General features: G+C 42.9%; 1 protein-coding gene across 2 annotated transcripts in view; it reads right to left on the bottom strand.

Moving 5' to 3' along the window:
• The window catches only part of DPYD (dihydropyrimidine dehydrogenase), a 1,712,944-nt gene that overhangs the window by 1,549,049 nt on the left and 137,246 nt on the right, over window positions 1-26,649 (bottom strand). For both annotated transcript variants that reach the window (XM_075321045.1, XM_075321044.1), the window contains exon 2: window positions 11,348-11,458. In XM_075321045.1, the coding sequence (XP_075177160.1) occupies window positions 11,348-11,449 (102 nt within the window). In that variant the 5' untranslated portion in view covers window positions 11,450-11,458. The remainder of the gene's footprint in view (window positions 1-11,347; window positions 11,459-26,649) is intronic.

Here is a 26,649-nt window from a genome sequence, read left to right as displayed (position 1 = left end):
CACATCGGATTGTCCACGGTAAGTAGTAGACATCTTACTTTTGCTGGTAGATGGTCTATCTTCAGCAGATGATAATGGAGCTTTGCCACCTTCCCCACGGACAAACCCTTTTTTTTCCTTTTCCACCACGCCTCTTCCCCTTTCCACCAGCATCTGTCATTTTGCCACTCATGTTGATTGCGACAAGATTGTGCACTGAAAATGTGGTAGTAAAAATTGAGAGGTGGTGTAGATTGCAGCGGTGGTCTAGCTTTATTAACAGCAGAATAATAAAGAATAAATATCCCTGACAATGCAACTACGGCCCTTAAACTGGCAGCATAAATTGCTAGTATAATGGCTTCGTAACAATGAGACGTGCTGCAAATATCTTTGCACTAGTGGGACTATACAGAAGTCCAATAGCCACGTTTAGGATGACACTAAGTTCACTCAGTGTTTGCTAGTATAATGGCTTAGTTATAATGAGTTTGAGTGTGCAATGCAGGCAGAGGTGCTGCAAATATCTGTGCACTACTGGGACTATACAGAAGTCCAATAGCCACGTTTAGGATGCCACTAGGTTCACTCAGTGTTTGCTAGTATAATGGCTTAGTTATAATGAGTTGGAGTGTGCAATGCAGGCAGAGGTGCTGCAAATATCTTTGCACTAGTGGGACTATACAGAAGTCCAATAACTACGTTTAGGATGACACTAAGTTCACTCAGTGTTTGCTAGTATAATGGCTTAGTTATAATGAGTTTGAGTGTGCAATGCAGGCAGACGTGCTGCAAATATCTGTGCACTAGTGGGACTATACAGAAGTCCAATAGCCACGTTTAGGATGACACTAAGTTCACTCAGTGTTTGCTAGTATAATGGCTTAGTTATAATGAGTAGGAGTGTGCAATGCAGGCAGACGTGCTGCAAATATCTTTGCACTAGTGGGACTATACAGAAGTCCAATAGCCACGTTTAGGATGCCACTAGGTACACTCAGTGTTTGCTAGTATAATGGCTTAGTTATAATGAGTTGGAGTGTGCAGAGGACAGGAGGGTACAGTGCCAGGTTTGTGGGTCTCTGGGTAGAGGAATGGAAGCCTTCCTTTCTATCCCTCCTAATGGGGAAATGCAGCGAGGAAATCCCTGACCTTAGCTACACAGACGCTGTCTCTGTTTTCAGGACCTGTCACCTATGGCTCTGACCCTGCCGGTATGAGCCCTTAAAAGGACTGCTAGAAAGTGCTATCCCTAAGCTGTCCAGCGCTGTGTATGGAGTGCATACAGCAGTATCGGCGATAGGACTCAGGACGGAGCTGCGACAGTGATGTCTGACACCAAGGACGCAGAAGAGATAATGGCGTCCGGACGGGCAGATACTCGTTTTTATAATGCATGGACATCCTATTACACATGCCGTTGCCTCTCTGGCTAAAAGTCCACTTAGCTGTGTGTGTGTCTGGGATTGGCTGACATGCTAGCCCGCCCCACTACACGCGCGCGCTTAGGGAAGGAAAACAAGGAAAAAAAATAAAAATGGCGATCGCCATTATCCATACAGCAGTGATCTGAATGCGCTGTTCCCACACACTATACACTGAAATGTCATAATAGTGTGAGTCACAGAGTGACTTACACTATTACAGCGGAAAGCCAGCTAGGAATTACCTGTTTTTTTGCTGCTAGAACCGTTCTCGAACGTATCTAGAACTATCGAGCTTTTGCAAAAAAGCTCGAGTTCTAGTTCGATCTAGAACAGCCCCCAAAATCACTCGAGCCGCGAACTGGAGAACCACGAACCGCGCTCAACTCTAGTGAGTGGTACTACTATTTGTTTTTTTACTACTATCAGGATGGGTTGGGTCCACATTCCTAAAAGGGGAAAACTTGTTTAGTATAAGTCCAGGGCAATTATTTTTACCTGACCCTTTAATGTACATGGCTGTGCTGCTGGCACACCATGTGTTGCAATATAGTGTTACTGTATGCCAAAGCATTATGGAGATATGTCACACTATGAAATCAGAGGCATACACCAATAGTTTGCACCAGGAGCGGACACATACAGAATAGGGCTATCACATTACATAATTTCAATGGAGGTAGAATAGGGCACCTTACCACTAGGGCCCCTGAGTGGATGTACAGGTTGCACCAATAGTATGTCCACCCCTGGTTTGCACCAATTAACTGCTGTAGGTACCATATTGCAGTTCTAAGGAAACCAAGTGTTTTTCTTTTATCTCATAATGATTAAATCTATATGTCTGCAGGTCAAGGTTGTGTTCACAAAATAAAATCTGACCACGATCTTCCCAATTTTCATATCTAAATAACTAGATCATAATTTTGTAATGAAATACTGGGCAAGGTGATGGACTTCTGGGCTAGTGTCTCTTTCACTTTTCTGATATATGTGCCATCTTGCCATCTGGTCAAAGAAAGTGGCAGGAGGATTCCTTTAACACTAAACCTGTTTGTCTCCAGTCTTTTCATATATGCCTTGGCAAATCTTGCTGTCTAAAGCCTGCTTTACATGTTGCAATTAGTTGTACAATCGCATTTGCGATGTGACACGCCCAGGTCGCATATGGGATCTAATGAGATTGCACGTAGGTCGTTTATTTGCTGTCACACGTGCGTTAGTAGTCTATGTTAAATTGATCAATATTGTGTGCGATCTTTTAGATCATGTGTTCTGACGTATGTTGGGCACTCTTTTTTTTTTTTTTTTTATTCAATGACTTGCCAAGCGTGTGTAATGCATAGGGGATCAGTTTTTACTATGTCATATGCCATTCAGCTCTGCTACATGGCCACTGACAGCAGACACAGACAGCCATGTAGCAGAGCTGAATGGCAGATGACAGCAGACACAGAAAGAGCCGCACAATCAGAATGATCTCGGGTGAACTTCACCCGACTTCATCCTCATCCCGCGGCTCTGTCTGGGTGTCGCGTCCTGAATAGCGGTCACCCGTGGAGGTCTCATCGGTGACCAATAATCCCCTGAGTGACTGAAGTGAGCAGCGCAATTAGCGCTTTCGTCACTCCGGTTACCCGCGGCTAGCTAGATCCTCCCCCCGTGACCGCAACTCACCTGTGACTTCATCGCTATCACTCTGGTGACTCACTGTCACAGTTGGAGGATCCAGCGGTGACAGCGGGTAACCTCAGTGACAGCTCAGCTGATCGCGCTACTCACCTCAGTTGCTCCGTGGAGGTGACAGGAGCGGCGGTGTCTTCTCCAGCTCCTGTCACCGTCATGTAGCAGAGCTGGAAGTGACGAGGGACCTCCCTGTATTACGTCGGACATGGATGGGTATTTGGGGCATAATAAATTGGTGAATGAGGGTCTTTGTTATTGTTTATTATTTCAAATAAACGATTTTTCGGTGTGTGTCTTTTATTTAAAATAAAGGATTTTTGGGTGTGTGTGTTTATTCACTTTACGTACGGGTTGATCATGTCAGCTGTCACACAGACGCTACCATGATCAAGCCTGGACTTAGTGGCGGCGATGCGCTGCCATTAACTCCTTATATTACCTGGATAACCTCTGCATCATGGCATCTGGAAGAGCCGGGGACACTCCGTTACTGTCGCATAATGCATGCAACAGTCCCGGGGCAGCTGCAGCTGATATGCTCGGCTGCAGGAGGGGGGAGGGGACATTAACCCTGTCCCTCGCCCTCCCCAGCCTGAGAATACCGGCCCGCCGCTGTGTACTTACCTTGGCTGGAAGGTAAAAATACGGCGGAGCACACGTGTTTTTTTTTCTATATATTCGTTTGTTTTGTACATGTATTCTATATGTCTGTGTGTGAGTGTGATGTGTGTGTGTTCTTTATGTCTGTGTCTGTGAAAAGTTGTATTTGCAAAATCTATTGATTGATGTCACACGTTACAATTGACTAGTATCCTACAACAAAACGTTCAACTCTAGACAAAGATACGATGTGTTTGCGATCAACGTTTTTGCGTTCAATCTTGATCGCACGTAGATGTCACACGCAAATACGTCACGAACGATGCCGGATGTGCGTCACTTACAACTTGACCCCAACGACGGATTGTAAGATATATTGCAACGTGTAAAGCGGGCTTAAGGACCCAAAATTTCAGATGTTGGTTCTGTGCACCTATGTACTCATCAGGGTACCATACTGCAAGCTGAGATCTTACAGATCTATTTGCCAATATATATTATACTATTTTTTACCTTTTTTTTTTATTAAATTATGAAATCAACTTTGCTAAAATTCTTTTAATTAATGTGAACCTGTCAGGTGCAATATGCACCAAAAACCACGAGCAGTTCTAGGTCCATATTGCTAATCCCTGCCTAACTGACCTTGTATCTAGTAGCATAAAGAGATCTGTAGAAAAAGTATTTCTAAATATCTTTTATCAATGGGAAACACCGTGGAACAAAAAGCGCAATAGCGTCTTACCCGGTGGGAGGGTAGTGAGAATAAAGGAATATCTTTCACCTATTTAGGTTGTGAAAATCACAACCCCTGGAGAAGCTTATAATGTTAGTGGCCAGCTGCAGCCCCGAGCGGTCCAGTGTATATATCCAATAGAGAAGAAATCGGGTTTCAGCCGCGCTATACCACAGGATTCAATCTTGTATAAGAATTCCTTTATTTGAAGTACAAGTCTACACGTTTCAGAGATATATCAATCTCCTCAACAGATGATTCCTTGAATGTCCTGAGGAAGGAGATGGATATATCTCTGAAACGCGTAGACTTGTACTTCAAATGAAGGAATTCTTATACAAGATTGAATTCCATGGTATAGCGTGGCTGAAACCCGATTTCTTCTCTATTGGATACATATCATTTATGATATGCTAATGAGATCAGGGCCTAGTCACAAGGGCATTAGTTCCTGCACTCATTCCGCCCTCTTAGCATGTTAACGCCCAGAGGGGCGTACTAACATGTTATTCAATGCCAGCGTCATCGGCAGTGATGCTTGTACCTGTGTCCATTGCACTGCCTCAGAACGCTGGGCAGAGGGTCAGTGCACATGCTGGCACTTCTGGTCATGCGCACTAGACCTCTCTAAAGCCGGGACGCGTACACTCGGCTTCAAAGAGCGTATGACCGGAAATGCCAGGCATTGTGATCATGCACACTGAACCTAAGACTGTGGGCATGCTAATATGCTAGTAGGGCAGAATGAGCACAGGTGCTAACGCCCTTGTCACCAGTCCCTGCGCTCATTAATATATATCATAAAGGATATTTATACATATTTTTTCTAAAGATCTCTTTATCTATGCTACTAGAAACAGGGACGGTTAGGCAGGGATTAGCACCCAGAACTGCTTGTTGTTCTGGGTACATATTGAGCCTGACAGGTTCCCTTTAAAGTCTTTATTGGCATACATATATATATATATATATATCACTTCTAGAACTAATTCCATCTCCTGTGTTAAGCTGGTGTCACACACAGCGACAGCGACAACGACGTCGCTGCTACGTCACCATTTTCTGTGACGTTGCAGCGACTTCCCGTCGCTGTCGCTGTGTGTGACATCCAGCAACGACCTGGCCCCTGCTGTGAGGTCGCCGGTCGTTGCTGAATGTCCAGCTTCATTTTTTCGTCGTCGCTCTCCCGCTGTGACGCACACATCGCTGTGTGTGACAGCGAGAGAGCGACGAAATGAAGTGAGCAGGGAGCAGGAGCCGGCGTCTGGCAGCTGCGGTAAGCTGTAACCAGCGTAAACATCGGGTAACCAAGGGAAGACCTTTCCCTGGTTACCCGATATTTACCTTCGTTACCAGCCTCCGCTCTTGCTGCCAGTGCCGGCTCCTGCTCTGTGCACATGTGGCTGCAGTACACATCAGGTAATTAACCCGATGTATACTGTAGCAAGGAGAGCAAGGAGCCAGCGCTAAGCAGTGTGCGCGGCTCCCTGCTCTCTGCACTGTGACATGTAGCTGCAGCACACATCGGGTTAATTAACCCGATGTGTACTGTACCTAGGAGAGCAAGGAGCCAGCGCTAAGCACGGCTCCCTGCTCTCTGCACATGTAGCACAGCGACGTTATGACCGCTGCTTCTGCTGTGTTTGACAGCTAAGCAGCGATCATAACAGCGACTTACAAGGTCGCTGTTACGTCACCGAAAATGGTGACGTAACAGCGACGTCGTTGTCGCTGTCGCTTAGTGTGAACCCAGCTTTACTCTGCAACTTGTTTCCTAACTTTTATTTCATGCTATCTCCAGTTTTTGTGGGTCACGTTTCCTATGAAACTGCTATCTCCACTTGACAGCATTGACTGAAACCCTGTTAATCATCATTGGAATTCACTTATATAAAATCCGTGCGACAAAATTGCATTACATCAACATTTCATTTTATAGGACAAACATGTTGAAAAGAGAATGCTTTTCATTGTTCTACGTTGTCCTTGAACATTGGACTTTTCGAATCAACCTTCATTCTAATTCACAATAACATGTTGCTAAGTAACTAAAGTGATTTTCTGCCGGATTTTAGTCAATATATATATACATTTTCCCATCACTGGTACAAGCAAGTTATTTTATACTATATTGCAAACAGCAAGAATAAAAGCGTTTAATATGGGTTTAACTATTCTACGTGTCTTCTCAGGATTCCTCATTTGCTATATTACCTGTCGAAGCCAATTAACATGATAATTTATTTTACATCTGAACTCTACAAGGCCAGAATATAGTACACTTAAAATGTGTAATATATATCTAGTATTTAGCAATAAATAAATCTGCCAAAATTTAAATTTGGCAGATTACTTCAAATTTGTCAGAGAAATTTAATTTGGAAACTTTTATTAAAAAAAGTGGTTTTTATACTCTAAGGTCTCCCAACCCCAAAGGATAATAGATAAATGAGCCAGGAGGGTTTTAAAAACATAAAAAAAAATCATCCATACTTCTTAAGCCTATCACTTGTCCCTGTCCCTGCTCCTTGTCGTTTCTCCGCTGGTTTCCTATGCCCCTGCTCAGGCGCAGTTTCCTCTTCAGTTGTTGCTGAGATTGACTATTCCTTGACATCCATCATGATGTCGTGACGTCATAACGCTCATCAAAGTCTAGGTGGCATCAGAAACGCCAGAGAACGATGAAGAGAATAGCAATGCCAAAATGAAAAGGCGGCCTAACGGCTGTTTCACACATCCGGTATTTCGTCGGATTACCGGATCCGGCACACTCCAGTAAAGTGTAATACAGTACAATGGCATCCCGGCAACCTCCAGTCACATGCTGTCATCTGACCGGAGCATGTGACCGGAGCTTGCCGCGATGCCATTGTACAGTATTAACACTGTACTGGATTGTGCAGGATCTTGTAATCTGGCAAAATGCCAGATGTGAGAAACGGCCCTAAGAGTAGCTACATCTTCCATTGACAGTCATTCACTCATCCTCTGCCGTGGAAGTGTACAAACTGTTGAGACTTTCCACTGCAAAATCAACTGTTTGGCTGGGGTCTTAGTTACCCAAACATAGACAATCTAGATAGGGTGCTCACTAGTTGGTTAAATATAAGCTCTTTATTCCATATGGATTGAAAACAGCATGAAGCACCAAATTAATTAAGTACGATGCTACATAAGGGTAATAGCCGTTTCGCGCCAGATGGGCACTTCTTCCTGGTCCCTGGCTAGCATGAAACAATATTCATCAATCTACTTGATATTGTACTTCATGTGTTTTTTTAAACAATGTGAAAAAAAGTAATTTTTTTATCAACTGGTGAGTACTATGAAATTTCTTCTTTTGGGAGATTGTCAATGCTATTGAACCTGTTTTCTCATGCTGTTGAGCACCAGCAGATGGAATCTGAATAAGGCCGGAGTCACACTTGCGAGTGACTCACGTGTAATACGCGCGAGTCTTGCATTGCATCACCCGATACAGCCTGCTGCTCTCGGGGCAGGAGCGTCTCAGCTGCATAGAAATACATGCAGCCGACCCACTTCTGTCTGGAGAGTGTGAGGCTGTACCGGGTGATGCAATGCGAGACGCGTATTACATGTGAGTCACTCGCAAGTGTAACTCCAGCCTAATGGTGCATAAAGTGTGCAAGGTGTGCTGCTATTTAGAGATGAGACGACCCAAACTTTAAAATTTGGTATTCGTACCAAACACAGACTTAACAAAAAAAAAAAAATCATTGTTCGAATTCAGAGTTCAGGTGCTTTACATATGCAAACCAGTCGAGCAAGCATCGGGGTGCATGAGTATGCTCAGTGCTCAACCCAGTCCTTGCACGGAGGGGGATAGTAAAATCAGCGTCATTGGATATAGTGTGTACAAAAAAATATGAAAAAAACCCACCATCCCGTTCCCGGAAATACTCTGTTTATGGCTGGCTGTGTGTGGGTGGAGAGCCGAACTGTCCAATCAGTGACTTCCAATGAGATTCAGGTCAAGTTTGGATCCAGAACAAAGCTTTATCTAAAGATCGACTGAACTCCCAGAACCCAAACTTCCATGTTTCTGCTCATCTCTCCTGGTATTACCTGAATGGACTAGAAGTAATATGATCATGCAACCACTTGGCAGACGAATGTGGTTGTCAGTGATGAAAAATCTCTTAAACTCAATATAGTTTGTGTGCTTTTTGCAGTGATCAGTTGTATATTACGCACTATTATTTTTACATTTTAGAACCAAAATCACATATTTAGCCACTTGACTTTACGTCTAGCTTAAAATATGTAACATTTGCATCATCAGTCACATGCCACTGCAATGATCATGTAAGGAAACTGCATAATAATGATTCCCCACTATATACTATTAATATTAGAAATCATTATTTTATTGAGAGGAAACATAGAGGACTAGAAGTAATTGTTTTCACTTGCCAGCAGGATCTATCAGCAGGCCAACATGGTACCTATGGCAGATCACAACAGTCTCCGTATTGCTGTTCTAGTTGTACATTTGTTTCAATTCCTCACCTTACTTTAGAAAAAAAAAGGTTGAAAACGTATTGTTTACACCTGGAAATTTTAGCTTTTCCCACAAAAATATTGTTTCAGTCCCAAATTTTGCATTTTCCCAAGAGTAACAGTAAAAAAGGACTTTACAATTTGTTGTGCAATTACTACTGAGGACACAGTTATGCCATATGTGGTGGAAAACTACTGTTTGAGTGCACAAGGAGGAGCATCATTCAACTTTTGGAGCACAAATTGGCTGAAAAAGATTGTGGTAAAATAATTGCTTTGCACCAAAAAAGGCTTTTACAGGCAAGGACATTGCTCCTTGTCAGAATACCCCAAAAGCAACTATTTATTAAATCCTAACAGCTTCAAAGAGAGAGGTTCAATTGTTATATATAGACTTTGTTTTTAGTTACAAGTGAAAAGCTTTTGGTACCGTGTTAGCCAGTTGAAAAATTATTGAATGTTCCCAGTGAGAGTAACAAAATTATAATCTTGTGATACCTTTGTGGCTAACACAGTACCTTCAATAATTTTTCAACTGGCTAACACGGTACCTTCAATAATTTTTCAACTGGCTAGCACAGTACCTATCACAAGATTATAATTTTGTTCCTCACACTGAGAACATTCAATAATTTTTCAACTGGCTAACATGGTACCAAAACCTTTTTGCCTGACGAAGGGACCTGAGATGTCTCGAAAGCTTGCTTTGTAAGATCACTTTACTTTATTTTAGTTAGCCATTAAAAGGTATTACAAAATTATAATTTTGTTTCTCTCACTGAGAACATTCAATAATATAGAGTTTAGAACACCAAAAAAGTAATCTAAACAATCAGTAGGTGATAAAGCACTTATATAAAAAAGAAAACTTTTATTTCATCCAAATAAAAACATTTAATGGAACGTGGAATAATCATCAGAGATCCAGTCCCAAAGAAAGGTGGGATATAGGTTGACGCATTTCGAAGGAAAAGTTTTTAATCATCACCTATTGAGAACCCATGGTCAATCCTCAAACAGCATCAAACAAAAACACAGAAATTGTGATAACCTTCAAGCACTTCAAAATGTGCTGTTATCAGCATTTGGCCCAAAAGCACATCAGGGTGAAGGCTATAATATTAAAATATAAGAGTCAACACAAAATATTGAGTCTTTGCGTAAACTTGATATATTTGCCATTAAAGGTTTAAGAATGTAAGAATTGCGGATAACTGTACTTCAATAATCATAGAAAAATCTGGATAAGAGATCTGAAAACACTGAAGCACCAAACTTTAGGAAAAGCAAATGTCACGGGATGACCCGGTAACCAGGGGTAAAGGCATCTAGACTACATCTCAGACTACAGGCCCTAAACTTATTCCAGGGGTAAACTCGATGGTAGCCAGGCCTGGACCGCCAATGTAACCCTTACTCCTGAGCAGCAGCCCTGATCTAACACCCCCTCTCCTCCACCTCCCAGGGAGGGCTGGGACCGGAGTAAAGAACCCCACAAATACTGACAGACAGGGGAAAACCAAAGTTCAAACACACTGCAAGCACACATAGGGGAAGAGACAATTCATGCTCGGGGAGAAATAAAGTACAGGGTGGAAATAAACAAAAAACAAGGAACTTTCCACCGCAAACCAAATACCATACAACCATTCACCAACAACTGGGCCACCATGCACAAAGACCGATAATGCTGGAGCAAGGATAGAGCTATCTTCAGTATGTGAGACTAGGTTCCACCATCTTTTAAATGGCGGAGGCAGCTGTGATGGGACGTCAGCAACCTGTGACCCCAGCAGCTATTCACCAGCCAGAAGGAATTAACTCCTTCTAAACTGAGGACTGGAAAGCACAAAACATTAGATGGCCAAATCTGGTAAGCAACTAAGAAGCATCAGATTGCCTGCCAGACTCTGCAATGTGAATAGAGTGTGGAGTCACCATGACACCAAAATTTCCATCAGTCACAAAACTTTTGTCCATGACTTTGCTGTACTGAGTTATAATACAGCAATATTTAGAAGTAAAACCATTGTAAAAAAATGTGTTGCGATTGCGTATTCCAACAAAATAAATTTTGATTGTAAATTGTAGGACAACCTCTTCATGTTGCCAAGTATTTTCAAATCCAGGGGAAAAACGTGCACAAAACGATAAACATGCTGTCATTTTAAGTCTGAAAGCACCATTATATTACAGAGGACAATCAGCATGAAAATCTGCAGTTATCTGGGCTCCAACTTATGATTTTTAATGCAGATTATTTGAAAAATCTAAATTGGCAAATTCAACACATGTAAGCATAACTTAAGGGCACCATATTTTCAATATACACAGAAACAAAATGTAAAAAAACAAAATTTTGGACACTACAAATGCCGTTTGAAATGCATGCAATACGTACAGAGCAACTCTTGTCTGGATTTCTTTTCCAGTGCTTCTTATCCTGCTGTTTCAGTGCTGTAGATCGTAATGATGCATGAGCAGCAGTCCGGGGGTTAAGCATCAGAATATTCTGTAAACAATGAGAAATACAGCCATTATTGCATATGACAAAGGAAAGAAAATATAATGAAGGTTTTTGTTTTTTTTACATTTACATGTAACCTGGAAGCAATGGTCAACAATGGAATAAAAAATAGTATTAAATAAATATCGATTGAATGGAAATATCTAAGGATGAGTGCACTTTTGAAATTATTTGCTAAATTTTCTTAGGAAATTTGATTTGTGGCAAATCAATTTGTCATGGATAAAAAGTGCTCTATAGTCTTTAATTGGCTTGAAATCTTGAATAGCACTATTTTGTTTTTCTCATATACTAATCTTTACTGCTTTGCTGTCACATAATATTTGGACAGTTTTTCAGTTTTTATGGCTAAGCTGTGAGCAGTGACATTTTGTCATGTTCCAGGCTAGTATCTGCTTTGGCAGTGTTCCAGCCCCAACCTGATCATGTCAAGGGTAAGCTTGCCTTCTTCTTGTTCCCAGGATGCTATATCTGGCCATTCCTCCCTTTGTGCCTTGCCAGTTATATTCTCTGCCTTTGGTGTGTGTAGCTGGCTCTGGTGAGTTACTGATCTCTCCTACCGCATTCCTCTGATCCCCTACCTGTGTCTGTTTATCTCCTCCCAGCCCATCCCTCCTATCTTATCTCCATGTTTTGTGTACTTTGACTTCCTGATATCGACTTAGGGTACCTTCACACTTTAGCGATGCAGCAGCGATCCGACCAGCGATCTGACCTGGTCAGGATCGCTGCTGCATCGCTACATGGTCGCTGGTGAGCTGTCAAACAGGCAGATCTCACCAGCGACCAGTGACCAGCCCCCAGCCAGCAGCGACGTGCAAGCGACGCTGCGCTTGCACGGAGCCGGCGTCTGGAAGCTGCGGACACTGGTAACTAAGGTAAACATCGGGTATGGTTACCCGATGTTTACCTTAGTTACCAGCTCACACCGCTTAACTTAGCGTGTGCAGGGAGCAGGAGCCGGCACTGGCAGCATGAGAGCTGCGGAGGCTGGTAACGAAGGTAAATATCGGGTAACCACCTTGGTTACCTGATGTTTACCTTGGTTACAGCTTACCGCAGGCTGTCAGATGCCGGCTCCTGCTCCCTGCACATTCAGGATTGTTGCTCTCTCGCTGTCACACACAGCGATGTGTGCTTATCAGCGGGAGAGCAACAATAAAAAAAACCAACCAGCACTGTGTGTAACGAGCAGCGATCTCACAGCAGGGGCCAGATCGCTGCTCAGTGTCACACACAGCGAGATCGCTAATGAGGTCACAAAAAACGTGACTCAGCAGCGATCTCAGTAGCGATCTCGCTGTGTGTGAAGTACCCCTTAGGCTGTGGCCCCAACCTGATTCTGTTTCTCCCCTCTGACACCTCCGTTACTGACAGGCTCTTGACCTCATGCCTGGTTTCTGACTACGTATTTGATTGCTCCTCTGGGCTTTGTTTGACCTGTAGTATCCGTCCCGGCTTTTCTGACTATTCAATTGCCACCTTGGGGTGACTTCACTGTACTACTCCTGGGCAGGTTTATTCTGCTCTTTCTCCAATCTGCTGCCATCTAGTGGAGTTTGTATTGCATTTCCTCAGAACACCCAGTAGTATAGTGTGTCACTATCCAGATTCACCACAAAGTGGCTGCTGCATTTCCTTCTTCAGCTTTTATGCAGGCTATGGTGGACAGTGGACACTCCTGATTTGCTATATCATATGATTTGATAAGTGTAACGCATTTTCAGCAAGCCTGACCAAGGTCATTTGATTCTTCTCTGTTTGTAGTGATCTTCAGCAATTTGTAAAATGGCATTAGTTAATATAGGCAATTTACTCAAACTGAATTGCAAATTGTTTAGATTTTCTGGATACAGCCCATTCATAGAAATTAATTTGTTAATCTCTATAAATAGCCATATAAGCTGGCACTTTTACAGGTGTTTTTAAATTTAGACACTTTAAAAGCTTAGGATGTAGTAGCACTAAAAAATATTGTTGTTCTGTAATGCTAGAGTAGAAAAAAGTATAAATACCAGAGATGAGCAAAATGATTCAATAAAAATCAAATTTTTAGGAATTTGTTGTTCCCATTGAATTTGAACAATTTGCGTTTCACTTTGGGCGACTCTCCTAAAATGACTATTGCCATTTTACAAATTGCATAACATTGCATAAGTTAGAGGTTTTCTCTGGCTGATGTCATACATGTCTTTTCAGGCCAATCGGAATACTAGCGAACCACAACAATTTATTTTTTATTTTATTTTATTTTTTTTTAATTGGCAAGGTTGGCAAATTCAAATGTCAAAAGCTTTTCTTATCTCTTCTAAAGACCTTTAAATATTTCAATTAATCTTTTAGAAGAAAACTTAAAAAAAAGTCTCTACCCACTTTATATAAGCTGAAATATGTGCACCTTTTTTCAAAGTTATTGTTTTTTTATTCTAAATTATGTTAAATTTATTTTCTACAAATAATAATATGGCCACTATCTTGTCTAATTTTTTTCTAAAATGTAAACAGCAGCTTTGACGATCATAAAATGACTCTGATTTCTTGTTAATGAATGCTGGATTCTCTGTGTATGGTGTAGAAGTCACTTTTGCTTAGAATGGGAGGAGGAAGGATGGGCTGAGCTGTCACCATTGACTAATATTAATGATGGAGTGAGTGGTGCTGTTCATTTTGCATTAGAAAAGTGTCCAAGAGGCATCATGGCAATTGCCATCAGTAACTGTAGACATGGCAGCAAAAGTAGTGCCTTGCTCAGCTTAAAATATTCATTCATTTAGGCTAAGTTTTTTTATTGGATATATTTAAGTAAAGGATATGTTATTAATTTATGGTTTTACATAATCTAAATGTGTAGTTACCGTTCTTTTGTCTCTTCCAGTTTGCGATTGATTTGGGAACTATTCACTGTTACTACATCATCAAAATTCCCTATATTGAAATGTCACCAAAATAAGTATATAGTTTAAAAACATCCCCACGTGACAGAGGAAGGAAACCTTCTGTCCGCGAAAATCAAAGTAACACGAAAAACAATGCAATTAATATTAAAAACATTTTTCATTAATTAGATAAAAATAAGAATAAAATCATCTTCGTTACAATAACTAGGATAACCAAAGTGCATTCATGAACAGGGTTTTCCCAAATGAGGCAATGCTGGGTGTGATGTACAGTATAGGGCCAAAGAGGCAATGGATGACTAAATCACAATCTATATGGTAATCAATAAATAATAAATAATAAATAAATATGTCTTGATCCAATGTATATGCTCAAGCTTTATACATACAAATTAGACAGTGTCCCAAAAGATCAAGCAAATTTATTTTTATAGCTTCATGAAATCTTTGATGAAGCCACTGCGAAACGAGCGTCAGGCGTAGGTGGGCACGACACGTTCATGGTACCCCGGGGATCTCCTCTACATAATGCTCTGACACTTCCTAGGTAATTACCGGAATGTATTGTGCATTTGCATTTAAGGTTTAGATTTAGGTTGATCCCAGTATATACTATTGAATGTACTACTGACTGCGCTTTGTTGCTTTAGCACTTTAATTACTTCACACATCTGTTTAGCCCTCTGCAGTCTTGGGCTAACTAATTAGCATTTCATTGGGATTATAAATATATCCTGATCTATCATATGTGTTAGAACTTTATATAACAGTTAAACAATATCCCAAAGATAAAGCAGAAAAGTTCCTAGGAGATCAAGCATGTTTGGTAAGTCGTAATAGCTCCTGGACATTCTGATGTAATCCAAAGAGTAATTTCCCACATCTTCTATCGATTCTTGTAGAGCTTTGTTCTGAGAACAAGGCTCCATAGTTCAGTCCTGGTCAGCAGCAGGCCAAGTATTTCCAGGTCTGCCACTAACTGGGAATGACCTATCGAGCCTCGTTCTCAAAGAAAAACTCCATAGAAATCGTTGGATGGACTGCAAAGGACATTACACTTTGGATTTCGTTGGAACTTCCAGGATTTCTTTTGAACTAATAAATTGGTGAACGAGGTTATATCTGGGAGTCTTTATTCAAGCAAAAAGAATGTTCCAATGTCTGTGTGTTTTTTAATTTTATACTTGCTGGGTTAGTAAGACTCCTATCCAATAATAAACTCAAGGTTTAAGACTAGTTGTCAATTGATAGCTGACATGAACCCCACAAATATTACCGATTACCAATGCACCAGGGCAATCCAGAAGAGCCGAGAAAAGAGCGATAAAAGGAGCATCTGATGAATGATCCACTTCTGGGGCAGCTACAGGCTGCCATTGTTATACTGGGAGGGTCAAATTACCCTGGGTCTTCCAGGACTGATAATACGAGCCCCAAGATGTTTACTTTACCTTGGCTAGTTATAAAAAATAGGGGGGACCTCACACCAATATTTTGTTTTAATTATTTAAATGGTTAATTTAAAAAAGCATGGGATCCTCTCTATTTTGATAACTAGTCAAGCCAAAGCAGACAGCTGAGGATTGCAGCCCACAGCTGTTTGCTTTACCTGTACCGATTGTCAAAAATAGGCAGGAGCCCATACCTTTTTTTTTATTCCCTATCCACATGTTTTCAGGACACTTGTCCTCTTTTTGCTTCATTTTGTAGACCCTGGCCCTTACTCTGACCATTTTACAGCATAAAAGTTCGAGTCCCCTTTGACTTATATGGGGTTTGTGGTCCTGGGCCACGTTCTGGCAAATTCTCAAACTTTTAGCTAAACCTGGCTAACCTGGACCATCATGGGTCTGCTCATCTTTAGTTTTCACTGTTCTTCAATGTTTGTGGCAGCACGTTAAATCATTCATATGCTCATGTAGGTATTTGAAAAATAAATACACGATACCCTTTTTTCTATCCTTTGCATTTTTCTAGATAAATCCAAACTTTTATTATTTTGCAAAGAAGACATAAAGTACTCTTTGTGGGATGTAGAACCTAACAAAAGTTTTCTTCCCAAAGTCATTTACATCCATAGTGACTAGAGTTGAGCGCGGTTCGTGGTTCGTGGTTCTCCAGTTCGCGGCTCGAGTGATTTTGGCGCATGTTCTAGATCGAACTAGAACTCGAGCTTTTTGCAAAAGCTCGGTAGTTCTAGAAACGTTCGAGAACGGTTCTAGCAGCCAAAAAACAGCTAAATCATAGCTTGGTTTCTGCTGTAATAGTGTAAGTCACTCTGTGAATCAAACTATTATCACATTTCAGTGTATAGTGTGCGTGAACAGCGCCTTCAGATCACTGCTGTTTCTATAATGGCGATCGCCATTTTTTTTTTTTTTTTTTCTTGTCTTCCTTCCCTAAGCGCGCGCGTCTTGTGGGGCGGGCCAGCATGTCAGCCAATCCCAGACACACACACAGCTAAGTGGACTTTGAGCCAGAGAAGCAACGGCATGTGTGATAGGATCTGCATGTCACATGTCCCTGCATTATAAAACCGGACATTTTCTTCACGGACGCCATTATCTGCCTTCTGCGTCTTTGGTGTCAGACATCACTGTCGCAGCTCCGTCTTCCTGAGTCCTATAGCCGATACAGCTGTATGCGCTGCATACACAGCGTTAGACAGCTTAGGGAGAGCACTTTATAGCAGTCCTTTTAAGGGCTCCAACCGGCAGGGTCAGAGAGCCATAGGTGACAGGTCCTGCAAACAGCAACAGCGTCTGTGTAGCCCAGGTCAGGGATTTCCTACCTGCATTTCACCATTAGGAGGGAATAGAAAGGCAGGCTTCCATTCCTCTACCCAGAGCACCACAATCCTGCCACTGTACCCTCTTGTCCTCTGCACACTCCAACTGATAACTAAGCCATTATACTAGCAAACACTCAGTGTACCTAGTGGCATCCTATACGTGGCTATTGGACTTTGCTATAGTCCCACTAGTGCAAAGACATTTGCAGAGCGCGTCTGCCTGCATTGCACACTACAACTCATTCTAACCAAGCCATTATACTAGCAAACACTCAGTGTACCTAGTGGCATCCTATACGTGGCTATTGGACTTTGCTATAGTCCCACTAGTGCAAAGACATTTGCAGAGCGCGTCTGCCTGCATTGCACACTACAACTCATTCTAACCAAGCCATTATACTAGCAAACACTCAGTGTACCTAGTGGCATCCTATACGTGGCTATTGGACTTTGCTATAGTCCCACTAGTGCAAAGACATTTGCAGAGCGCGTCTGCCTGCATTGCACACTCCAACTCATTAAAACCAAGCCATTATACTAGCAAACACTCAGTGTACCTAGTGGCATCCTATACGTGGCTATTGGACTTTGCTATAGTCCCACTAGTGCAAAGACATTTGCATAGCGCGTCTGCCGGCATTGCACACTCAAACTCATTTTAACTAAGCCATTATACTAGCAAACACTCAGTGTACCTAGTGGCATCCTATACGTGGCTATTGGACTTTGCTATAGTCCCACTAGTGCAAAGACATTAGCAGAGCACATCTGCCTGCATTGCACACTACAACTCATTCTAACCAAGCCATTATACTAGCAAACACTCAGTGTACCTAGTGGCATCCTATACGTGGCTATTGGACTTTGCTATAGTCCCACTAGTGCAAAGACATTTGCATAGCGCGTCTGCCTGCATTGCACACTCAAACTCATTTTAACTAAGCCATTATACTAGCAAACACTCAGTGTACCTAGTGGCATCCTATACGTGGCTATTGGACTTTGCTATAGTCCCACTAGTGCAAAGACATTAGCAGAGCACATCTGCCTGCATTGCACACTACAACTCATTCTAACCAAGCCATTATACTAGCAAACACTCAGTGTACCTAGTGGCATCCTATACGTGGCTATTGGACTTTGCTATAGTCCCACTAGTGCAAAGACATTTGCAGAGCGCGTCTGCCTGCATTGCACACTCCAACTCATTAAAACCAAGCCATTATACTAGCAAACACTCAGTGTACCTAGTGGCATCCTATACGTGGCTATTGGACTTTGCTATAGTCCCACTAGTGCAAAGACATTTGCATAGCGCGTCTGCCTGCATTGCACACTCAAACTCATTTTAACTAAGCCATTATACTAGCAAACACTCAGTGTACCTAGTGGCATCCTATACGTGGCTATTGGACTTTGCTATAGTCCCACTAGTGCAAAGATATTAGCAGAGCACATCTGCCTGCATTGCACACTCCAACTTTTTTAAACTAAGCAATTTTACTAGCAAACACTCAGTGTACCTAGTGGCATCCTAAACGTGGCTATTGGACTTTGCTATAGTCCCACTAGTGCAAAGACATTTGCAGAGCACGTCTGCCTGCATTGCACACTACAACTCATTGTTACTAAGCCATTATACTAGCAAACACTCAGTGTACCTAGTTGTATCCTAAACGTGGCTATTGTACTTTTGTCTATTCACAGTATTGGAACGATATTTGCAGCACGTCTGCCTGCATTGCACACTCTAACTTTTTTAAACTCAGCCATTTATAGTAGCAAACACTCAGTGTACCTAGTTGTATCCTAAACGTGGCTATTGTACTTTTGTCAATTCACAGTATTGGAACGTTATTTGCAGCACGTCTGCCTGCATTGCACACTCAAACTTTTTTAAACTCAGCCATTTATAGTAGCAAACACTCAGTGTACCTAGTTGTATCCTAAACGTGGCTATTGTACTTTTGTCTATTCACAGTATTGGAACGATATTTGCAGCACGTCTGCCTGCATTGCACACTCTAACTTTTTTAAACTCAGCCATTATACTAGCAAACACTCAGTGTACCTAGTTGTATCCTAAACGTGGCTATTGTACTTTTGTCAATTCACAGTATTGGAACGTTATTTGCAGCACGTCTGCCTGCATTGCACACTCAAACTTTTTTAAACTCAGCCATTTATAGTAGCAAACACTCAGTGTACCTAGTTGTATCCTAAACGTGGCTATTGTACTTTTGTCAATTCACAGTATTGGAACGTTATTTGCAGCACGTCTGCCTGCATTGCACACTCAAACTTTTTTAAACTCAGCCATTTATAGTAGCAAACACTCAGTGTACCTAGTTGTATCCTAAACGTGGCTATTGTACTTTTGTCTATTCACAGTATTGGAACGTTATTTGCAGCACGTCTGCCTGCATTGCACACTCTAACTTTTTTAAACTCAGCCATTATACTAGCAAACACTCAGTGTACCTAGTTGTATCCTAAACGTGGCTATTTTACTTTTGTCTATTCACAGTATTGGAACGATATTTGCAGCACGTCTGCCTGCATTGCACACTCTAACTTTTTTAAACTCAGCCATTATACTAGCAAACACTCACTGTACCTAGTTGTATCCTAAACGTGGCTATTGTACTTTTGTCAATTCACAGTATTGGAACGTTATTTGCAGCACGTCTGCCTGCATTGCACACTCAAACTTTTTTAAACTCAGCCATTATACTAGCAAACACTCACTGTACCTAGTTGTATCCTAAACGTGGCTATTGTACTTTTGTCAATTCACAGTATTGGAACGTTATTTGCAGCACGTCTGCCTGCATTGCACACTCAAACTTTTTTAAACTCAGCCATTATACTAGCAAACACTCACTGTACCTAGTTGTATCCTAAACGTGGCTATTGTACTTTTGTCAATTCACAGTATTGGAACGTTATTTGCAGCACGTCTGCCTGCATTGCACACTCAAACTTTTTTAAACTCAGCCATTTATAGTAGCAAACACTCAGTGTACCTAGTTGTATCCTAAACGTGGCTATTGTACTTTTGTCTATTCACAGTATTGGAACGTTATTTGCAGCACGTCTGCCTGCATTGCACACTCTAACTTTTTTAAACTCAGCCATTATACTAGCAAACACTCAGTGTACCTAGTTGTATCCTAAACGTGGCTATTTTACTTTTGTCTATTCACAGTATTGGAACGATATTTGCAGCACGTCTGCCTGCATTGCACACTCTAACTTTTTTAAACTCAGCCATTATACTAGCAAACACTCACTGTACCTAGTTGTATCCTAAACGTGGCTATTGTACTTTTGTCAATTCACAGTATTGGAACGTTATTTGCAGCACGTCTGCCTGCATTGCACACTCAAACTTTTTTAAACTCAGCCATTTATAGTAGCAAACACTCAGTGTACCTAGTTGTATCCTAAACGTGGCTATTGTACTTTTGTCAATTCACAGTATTGGAACGTTATTTGCAGGACGTCTGCCTGCATTGCACACTCAAACTTTTTTAAACTCAGCCATTTATAGTAGCAAACACTCAGTGTACCTAGTTGTATCCTAAACGTGGCTATTGTACTTTTGTCTATTCACAGTATTGGAACGTTATTTGCAGCACGTCTGCCTGCATTGCACACTCTAACTTTTTTAAACTCAGCCATTATACTAGCAAACACTCACTGTACCTAGTTGTATCCTAAACGTGGCTATTGTACTTTTGTCAATTCACAGTATTGGAACGTTATTTGCAGCACGTCTGCCTGCATTGCACACTCAAACTTTTTTAAACTCAGCCATTATACTAGCAAACACTCACTGTACCTAGTTGTATCCTAAACGTGGCTATTGTACTTTTGTCAATTCACAGTATTGGAACGTTATTTGCAGCACGTCTGCCTGCATTGCACACTCAAACTTTTTTAAACTCAGCCATTTATAGTAGCAAACACTCAGTGTACCTAGTTGTATCCTAAACGTGGCTATTGTACTTTTGTCTATTCACAGTATTGGAACGTTATTTGCAGCACGTCTGCCTGCATTGCACACTCAAACTTTTTTAAACTCAGCCATTATACTAGCAAACACTCACTGTACCTAGTTGTATCCTAAACGTGGCTATTGTACTTTTGTCAATTCACAGTATTGGAACGATATTTGCAGGACATCTGCCTGCATTGCACACTCAAACTTTTTTAAACTCAGCCATTATACTAGCAAACACTCACTGTACCTAGTTGTATCCTAAACGTGGCTATTGTACTTTTGTCTATTCACACTACTGCAAATCTATGTGCAGCACCTCTGCATGACAACCTCGTGCTCTGTTTTTAATAAGCTATAATGATAGCACAAAATACTGCCATTTTGTGGCATCATAGAACTGGCTGTTGTATTCCATTAGTGCCCCACTGGTGACAAGCTATTTCTAGCACCTCTACATCACACCCTCATGCACATTTAGCTACGCTAATGTTATAGCAAACTCATGGAATTCATTGCTGCATTTCATAATTCGGAGGGATAGAAAGTCAGGCTTCCTTTAGCTTTTCCTTCTGTTCATAGACAGCATCTCCAAGACAAATTTCCCCTCCACGTCTAAGTGTGGAGAGGCAGCTAGTGCGCATGCGTGTGCCGATGTACCCCAGCTGCAGCATAATTACAGTGTTTCGCCTAGTGAGTATGCTCAGCCTGACTGTGCCATTCCTGACGCTAAGTCTTCATTTCGGGATACAGCGCATGCTCCCACACTAAGTGTGAAAAGCCTCTTTGCACAGGTGCTTGCATTCTGTGCCGGGTCTAAGTCCTGTTTTGTGCCTAGACACCATGCTAAAGCTGATAGTCTTTTTTCAGAGACTGTATTTCATGCTACTGAGCATGCTCAGGCACTTCCTGCATCAGAGACTAGGTCCGGTAATGAACTCTTTGGCCCTGGCCCTGATGTGGGGGTCCCATATAGACCACAGGGCATCAGGTGTCCTCCCAAATGGCTTGCAGAGGCCCACACCTATGACTTGTCACCGCATTATTGATGGTCAGACGATGACTGGTGAGGTGTTTGGGTCATGGCAGCCATGAGGTCATCATTGAAGTTGCGTTTCCAAATAGGACGCTAGTTATGCCACTCATGACGTGTCACTCTGCTTTTGTCTCCAGGAGGTGCATTGTGGTTCACCCTGGTTTGGGGCGGACCCAGGTTATAAAAGGGGCTGGAGCCAACAAGGAGGTGCGCAGTCTTCTATTATGCTCCGAAAGAGCACACCTCCATGTGTTGAACCCATTGCGGCTTTAGGCCAGAGGTAGGCAGGGATAGGGTGGTGGATGCAGGCCACCACCACAGTTGGTAACGCAGAACGGTTAAGACCAGCTCCTGTCCTAACAGTCCTGCTTGTGCAGCCCAGTGGCATTAACAGGCCTGCTGCTGCTGATGCGCCTGCTGTCCACAGGTGTGGCCCCTACGCACACGGTCAGCGTACTCAATGGCCCCTGTGTTGTTAACAGGGAGTTCCTGGGCTGGGTGGGCATGTGGACCCTGTGACGCTAACAGGGCTCACAGTCTCCAGATCCGAATGGCGTCTAACTCGGTTCAGGCTACTATTAGTTTCATAGCCACACAGCTCTGTATCCTCCACCAAACCTTCAAGTTGCCAACCTCTCCTTTTCCAACTGGGAGCACGGTGGACACTGACTGCTGAAGGTGATATATACCTTTCTCTTTCTTTTCTTATTAATTTTTGTTATATAGCGGTCACAGATTATATACCACTTTATCCAAATCTGCCAGTCCCACTGTAACAGATGTTGTTTCTTCAGCAAATGTTACAGTTGTTTAACCACCAAATCCACGGACCAAAATTTTTTTCCCCTTTCCAACACACCTGTTCCCCTTTCCAACAGCATCTGTCCTTTTTCAACTCATTTTGGGATATGACCAAAAGTGCAACTGTGCAGGGACACCGTACTCAACGCCATCTCAGCACAGCAGCCATCCCTCGGTCCCTCCGATGTGGACAAGTAAAAGACCATTTCCTCCTATCCATGACAAAGCGTTGAGATCCACTCTGTGCAGCACTGGTGTTTACTGGAAAAACAGATCTAAGAATCCGTACCACCTTCTGCAGATACTCCTGCATACGTGCGTCCCTTTCTATGGCCGGAGTTATTTCGTAAAATTTTGTGTTGTACCGGGGATCTAACAGTGTGGCAACCCAGTAGTCAGCATTAATTCGAATTCGTACAATCCGAGGGTTATGTTGTAGGTAGTGCAGCAAGAAGGCGCTCATGTGTCTTGTGCATCCAGGAGGACCAAGTCCTTGCTGTGTTGGTGGCGGAGAGGTGAAAATCGTGCCTCCTTCCTCTGCCCTCTCCCCCCAACCTCGCACAACCGAAATGTGAGCAAGCTCTCACTCATCTGCTGAGTCTTCCATGCCCATCGCCAGTTCGTCCTCCATTTCTTCATGGGCTCCTGCACTTTCATCAACACTTTTTGCTGATACTATGCGCCCTTGTTAATCCCTCTCCCTCACCATGACTGCCGCATAGGTGCCGCTGACCATCTGGACCTCGTAGATCTTGTTATCCCTTCCGCATATGACTCCTCCTGTACTTCCTCCCCTTCCTCTTGTCCCAACACCTGACTCCGAATAATAATTACAGTGTGCTCCATCATGTAGATGACCAGAATTGTCACGCTGAGAATGACATTGCCAGTGCTAAACATCTTCGTCGACATTTCAAAACTGTGTAGCAGGGTGCATAGGTCCTTGATCTGACACCACTCCAGCAGCGTGATCTGCACCACCTCTGGATCAACTTATCCCAGGCTATATGTCTTACCGTATTTCAGCAGGGCTCTGCGGTGCTGCCACACACGCTGCAACATGTGCAGATTCCAATTCCTGCGTGTCGGAACATCGCATTTCCGGCGTTTAACTGCCAGACCCTAAGACTTCCGGAGTGATGAAAGTTGTTGAGCTGCTGTGTGCGCACGATGGAAGTGAGCACATAGCGAGCGTGCCCGCTGCACAAGGCCATGTAGGCCGTGATGGTGTTTTAAAAATTGCTGGAGAATTCGGATCAACACGTGAGCCATAAAAGGCACGTGTGTCACATTGCCCTGAGGATGGCCCGCAGCCAGGTTTGCATCATTGCCGCACACGGCTGTTAAGTCACCAACGGAGTCCGCTCCGTCAATTTGTACTCCGGTCGCCAGGTGACAACGTGTTCCTTTCATGAATAGTGCTGATGATGGGAGAGTAGTCGATGCCAGCGGCGCAGGTGGACGCAGGTTATGCTCACCCACTGGGCTGCATTACCTTGACAGATGCAGAATCTCTGGCTGAATGTAGCTGGTGGGTATCTCACAGATGAAATACCATCATTCAGCTACAACCAATGGGAAGACACCACACCCTTTTTTATGCCCATCCTGTCTGCAGACCACTGCCAGACATAGCTATGAACCTCTGGTTAATTTTACCCCCAGTTCAGTTTTATGATTTTGTGTGCTTGTTACCTGACTACTTTTCCTGCTTGCTGTTTATGTACCTTGTTGGCCGATACGCATTTCACCTCTGCTTGTTTTCTGATTAAGTCCTGGCCGTCCCATTCTGTTCCTGTTCCTCAATTAATGTTTTGACCCTGCCTGACTACTATTCTCTGTAATAGCGGTGTGACTCACATTTCCCATACATTTCAAAGTAAAACTTTGACCGCCTGATGGCATTGAGCTCTGCTGCCAGCATAGTAAGGAGGTGTGTGGTAGTCCTTGTGCGCAGTTGCAAGGAAGGGTGGCCTGACCACACAGGGTTTGCGCAAAGGTAGAGGACCCACACGAGGTTGAAGAGGCAGAAGCAGTGTATTAACTTCTACATACAGAACAAGGATTGAAACAACTCGTGGGGACGGCAAGACTTGTACAGCAGACCCTTCTCCATCTCTCACCATAGTTTGCCAGTGCCCAGTCAGTGACATGTAATGACCCTGTCTATGCTTACTGGTCCAAGTATCTGTGTTGAAATGCACCCTGTCGCACACAGATTTTCTCAAGGAAGTGGTGATGTTGTGTGCGACATGCCGGTGTAGCGCGGGCATGCTTTTCTTGGAGAAGCAGTGGTGATTGGGCATCTGGTACTGGGGCACAGCGACAGACATAAGGTCTGTAAAATCCTGTGTGTCCACTACGTGTAAAGGCAGCATTTCGGTAGCCAACAGCTTACAGAGGGATAGAGTCAACCACTTAGCTTTGTCATGGGTCGCAGTAAGTGGCCTTTTATTTGACCACATCTGAGGGACAGAGATCTGGCTGCTGTCTGTAGACGGTGTTGAGTAGGGTGTCCCTGGAAAAATGCAGGTTTGTGAGAAAAGTGCAGGCGGAGACATGATGTTGGCTTCATCTTGCCTTCAGATCTGTTCATCTTGTATCATTTTTAAAAAACACAGCAAGCAAGGGTTACTCCAAGCGGAGTCTCCCTTTTTTTCCAAAAATTGGGCCCCACACAGACACCTTATCAGTGGCAGCACTTGTGCCCTAGTTGCAAACAGGATGTTTTGATTTGCATCAAGCACATTCCAAATCCACAAGCATTTACTCTCCCCAGGATGACACAGGGGTAGTAAATTCCTTCTGGATCCATGACTTGTTCATTTTGATGAACGTCAGTCTGTCCACATTGTCACTGGACAGACGCGTGCGCTTATCTGTCAGCACACACCCAGCAGCACTGAAGACACGTTCAGAGACAACGCTGGCAGCTGGACACGACAAAATCTTCGAGGCGTAACTGGAGAGCTCTTGACATTTTTCTAGATTTGAAGCACAAAAGGAGCAAGGCTCCATTTGCAAAGTCATTGCATCGATGTTCATTTGGAGATACTCCTGTATCATCCTCTCCATCCGTTGACTATGTGTCAGACTTGTTGTCTCTGGTGGCCTTGCAAAGGAGGGTCTAAAAAAATTATGAAAAGATTCCATAAAATTGCTGTTACCAGCACCAGATACGGTCCTACTGGTACGGGTAGACTGTTGAAGATGACGAGGCCGTCCCATGTTTGTCAAGTTACAACTGGGAGAATCACTCCCTTCACCTGCACGGTTGTTTGGTGGAAAAGCCGAGCTAAGATCGAGTAACAGCTTCTGCTGATACTCCTGCATACGTGCGTCCCTTTCTATGGGTGGAATTATGTCACAAAATTTGGACTTGTCCCGGGGATCTAATAGTGTGGCAAGCCAGTAGTCATCATCACTTCTAATTTTGACAATACGAGGGTCATGTTGGAGGTAGTGCAACAAGAAGGCACTCATGTGTCTTGCGCAGCCATGCGCACCAAGTCCACGCTGTGTTTGTGGCATAGAGGTGCTAACCGTTCTTTCTTCCTCTGTCATCTCCCCCCAACCTCTTTCAACTGAAATTTGACCAAGGTCCCCCTCATCTGCTGAGTCTTCCATGTCCATGGACAGTTCGTCCTC

Source organism: Anomaloglossus baeobatrachus, chromosome 8 (genome assembly GCF_048569485.1).
Source record: "Anomaloglossus baeobatrachus isolate aAnoBae1 chromosome 8, aAnoBae1.hap1, whole genome shotgun sequence".
In the NCBI taxonomy this organism is placed as follows: Eukaryota; Metazoa; Chordata; class Amphibia; order Anura; family Aromobatidae; genus Anomaloglossus; species Anomaloglossus baeobatrachus.
The sequence above is the reverse complement of the archived record's forward strand: the minus strand, read 5'-3'. Positions and strand labels throughout refer to the sequence as shown.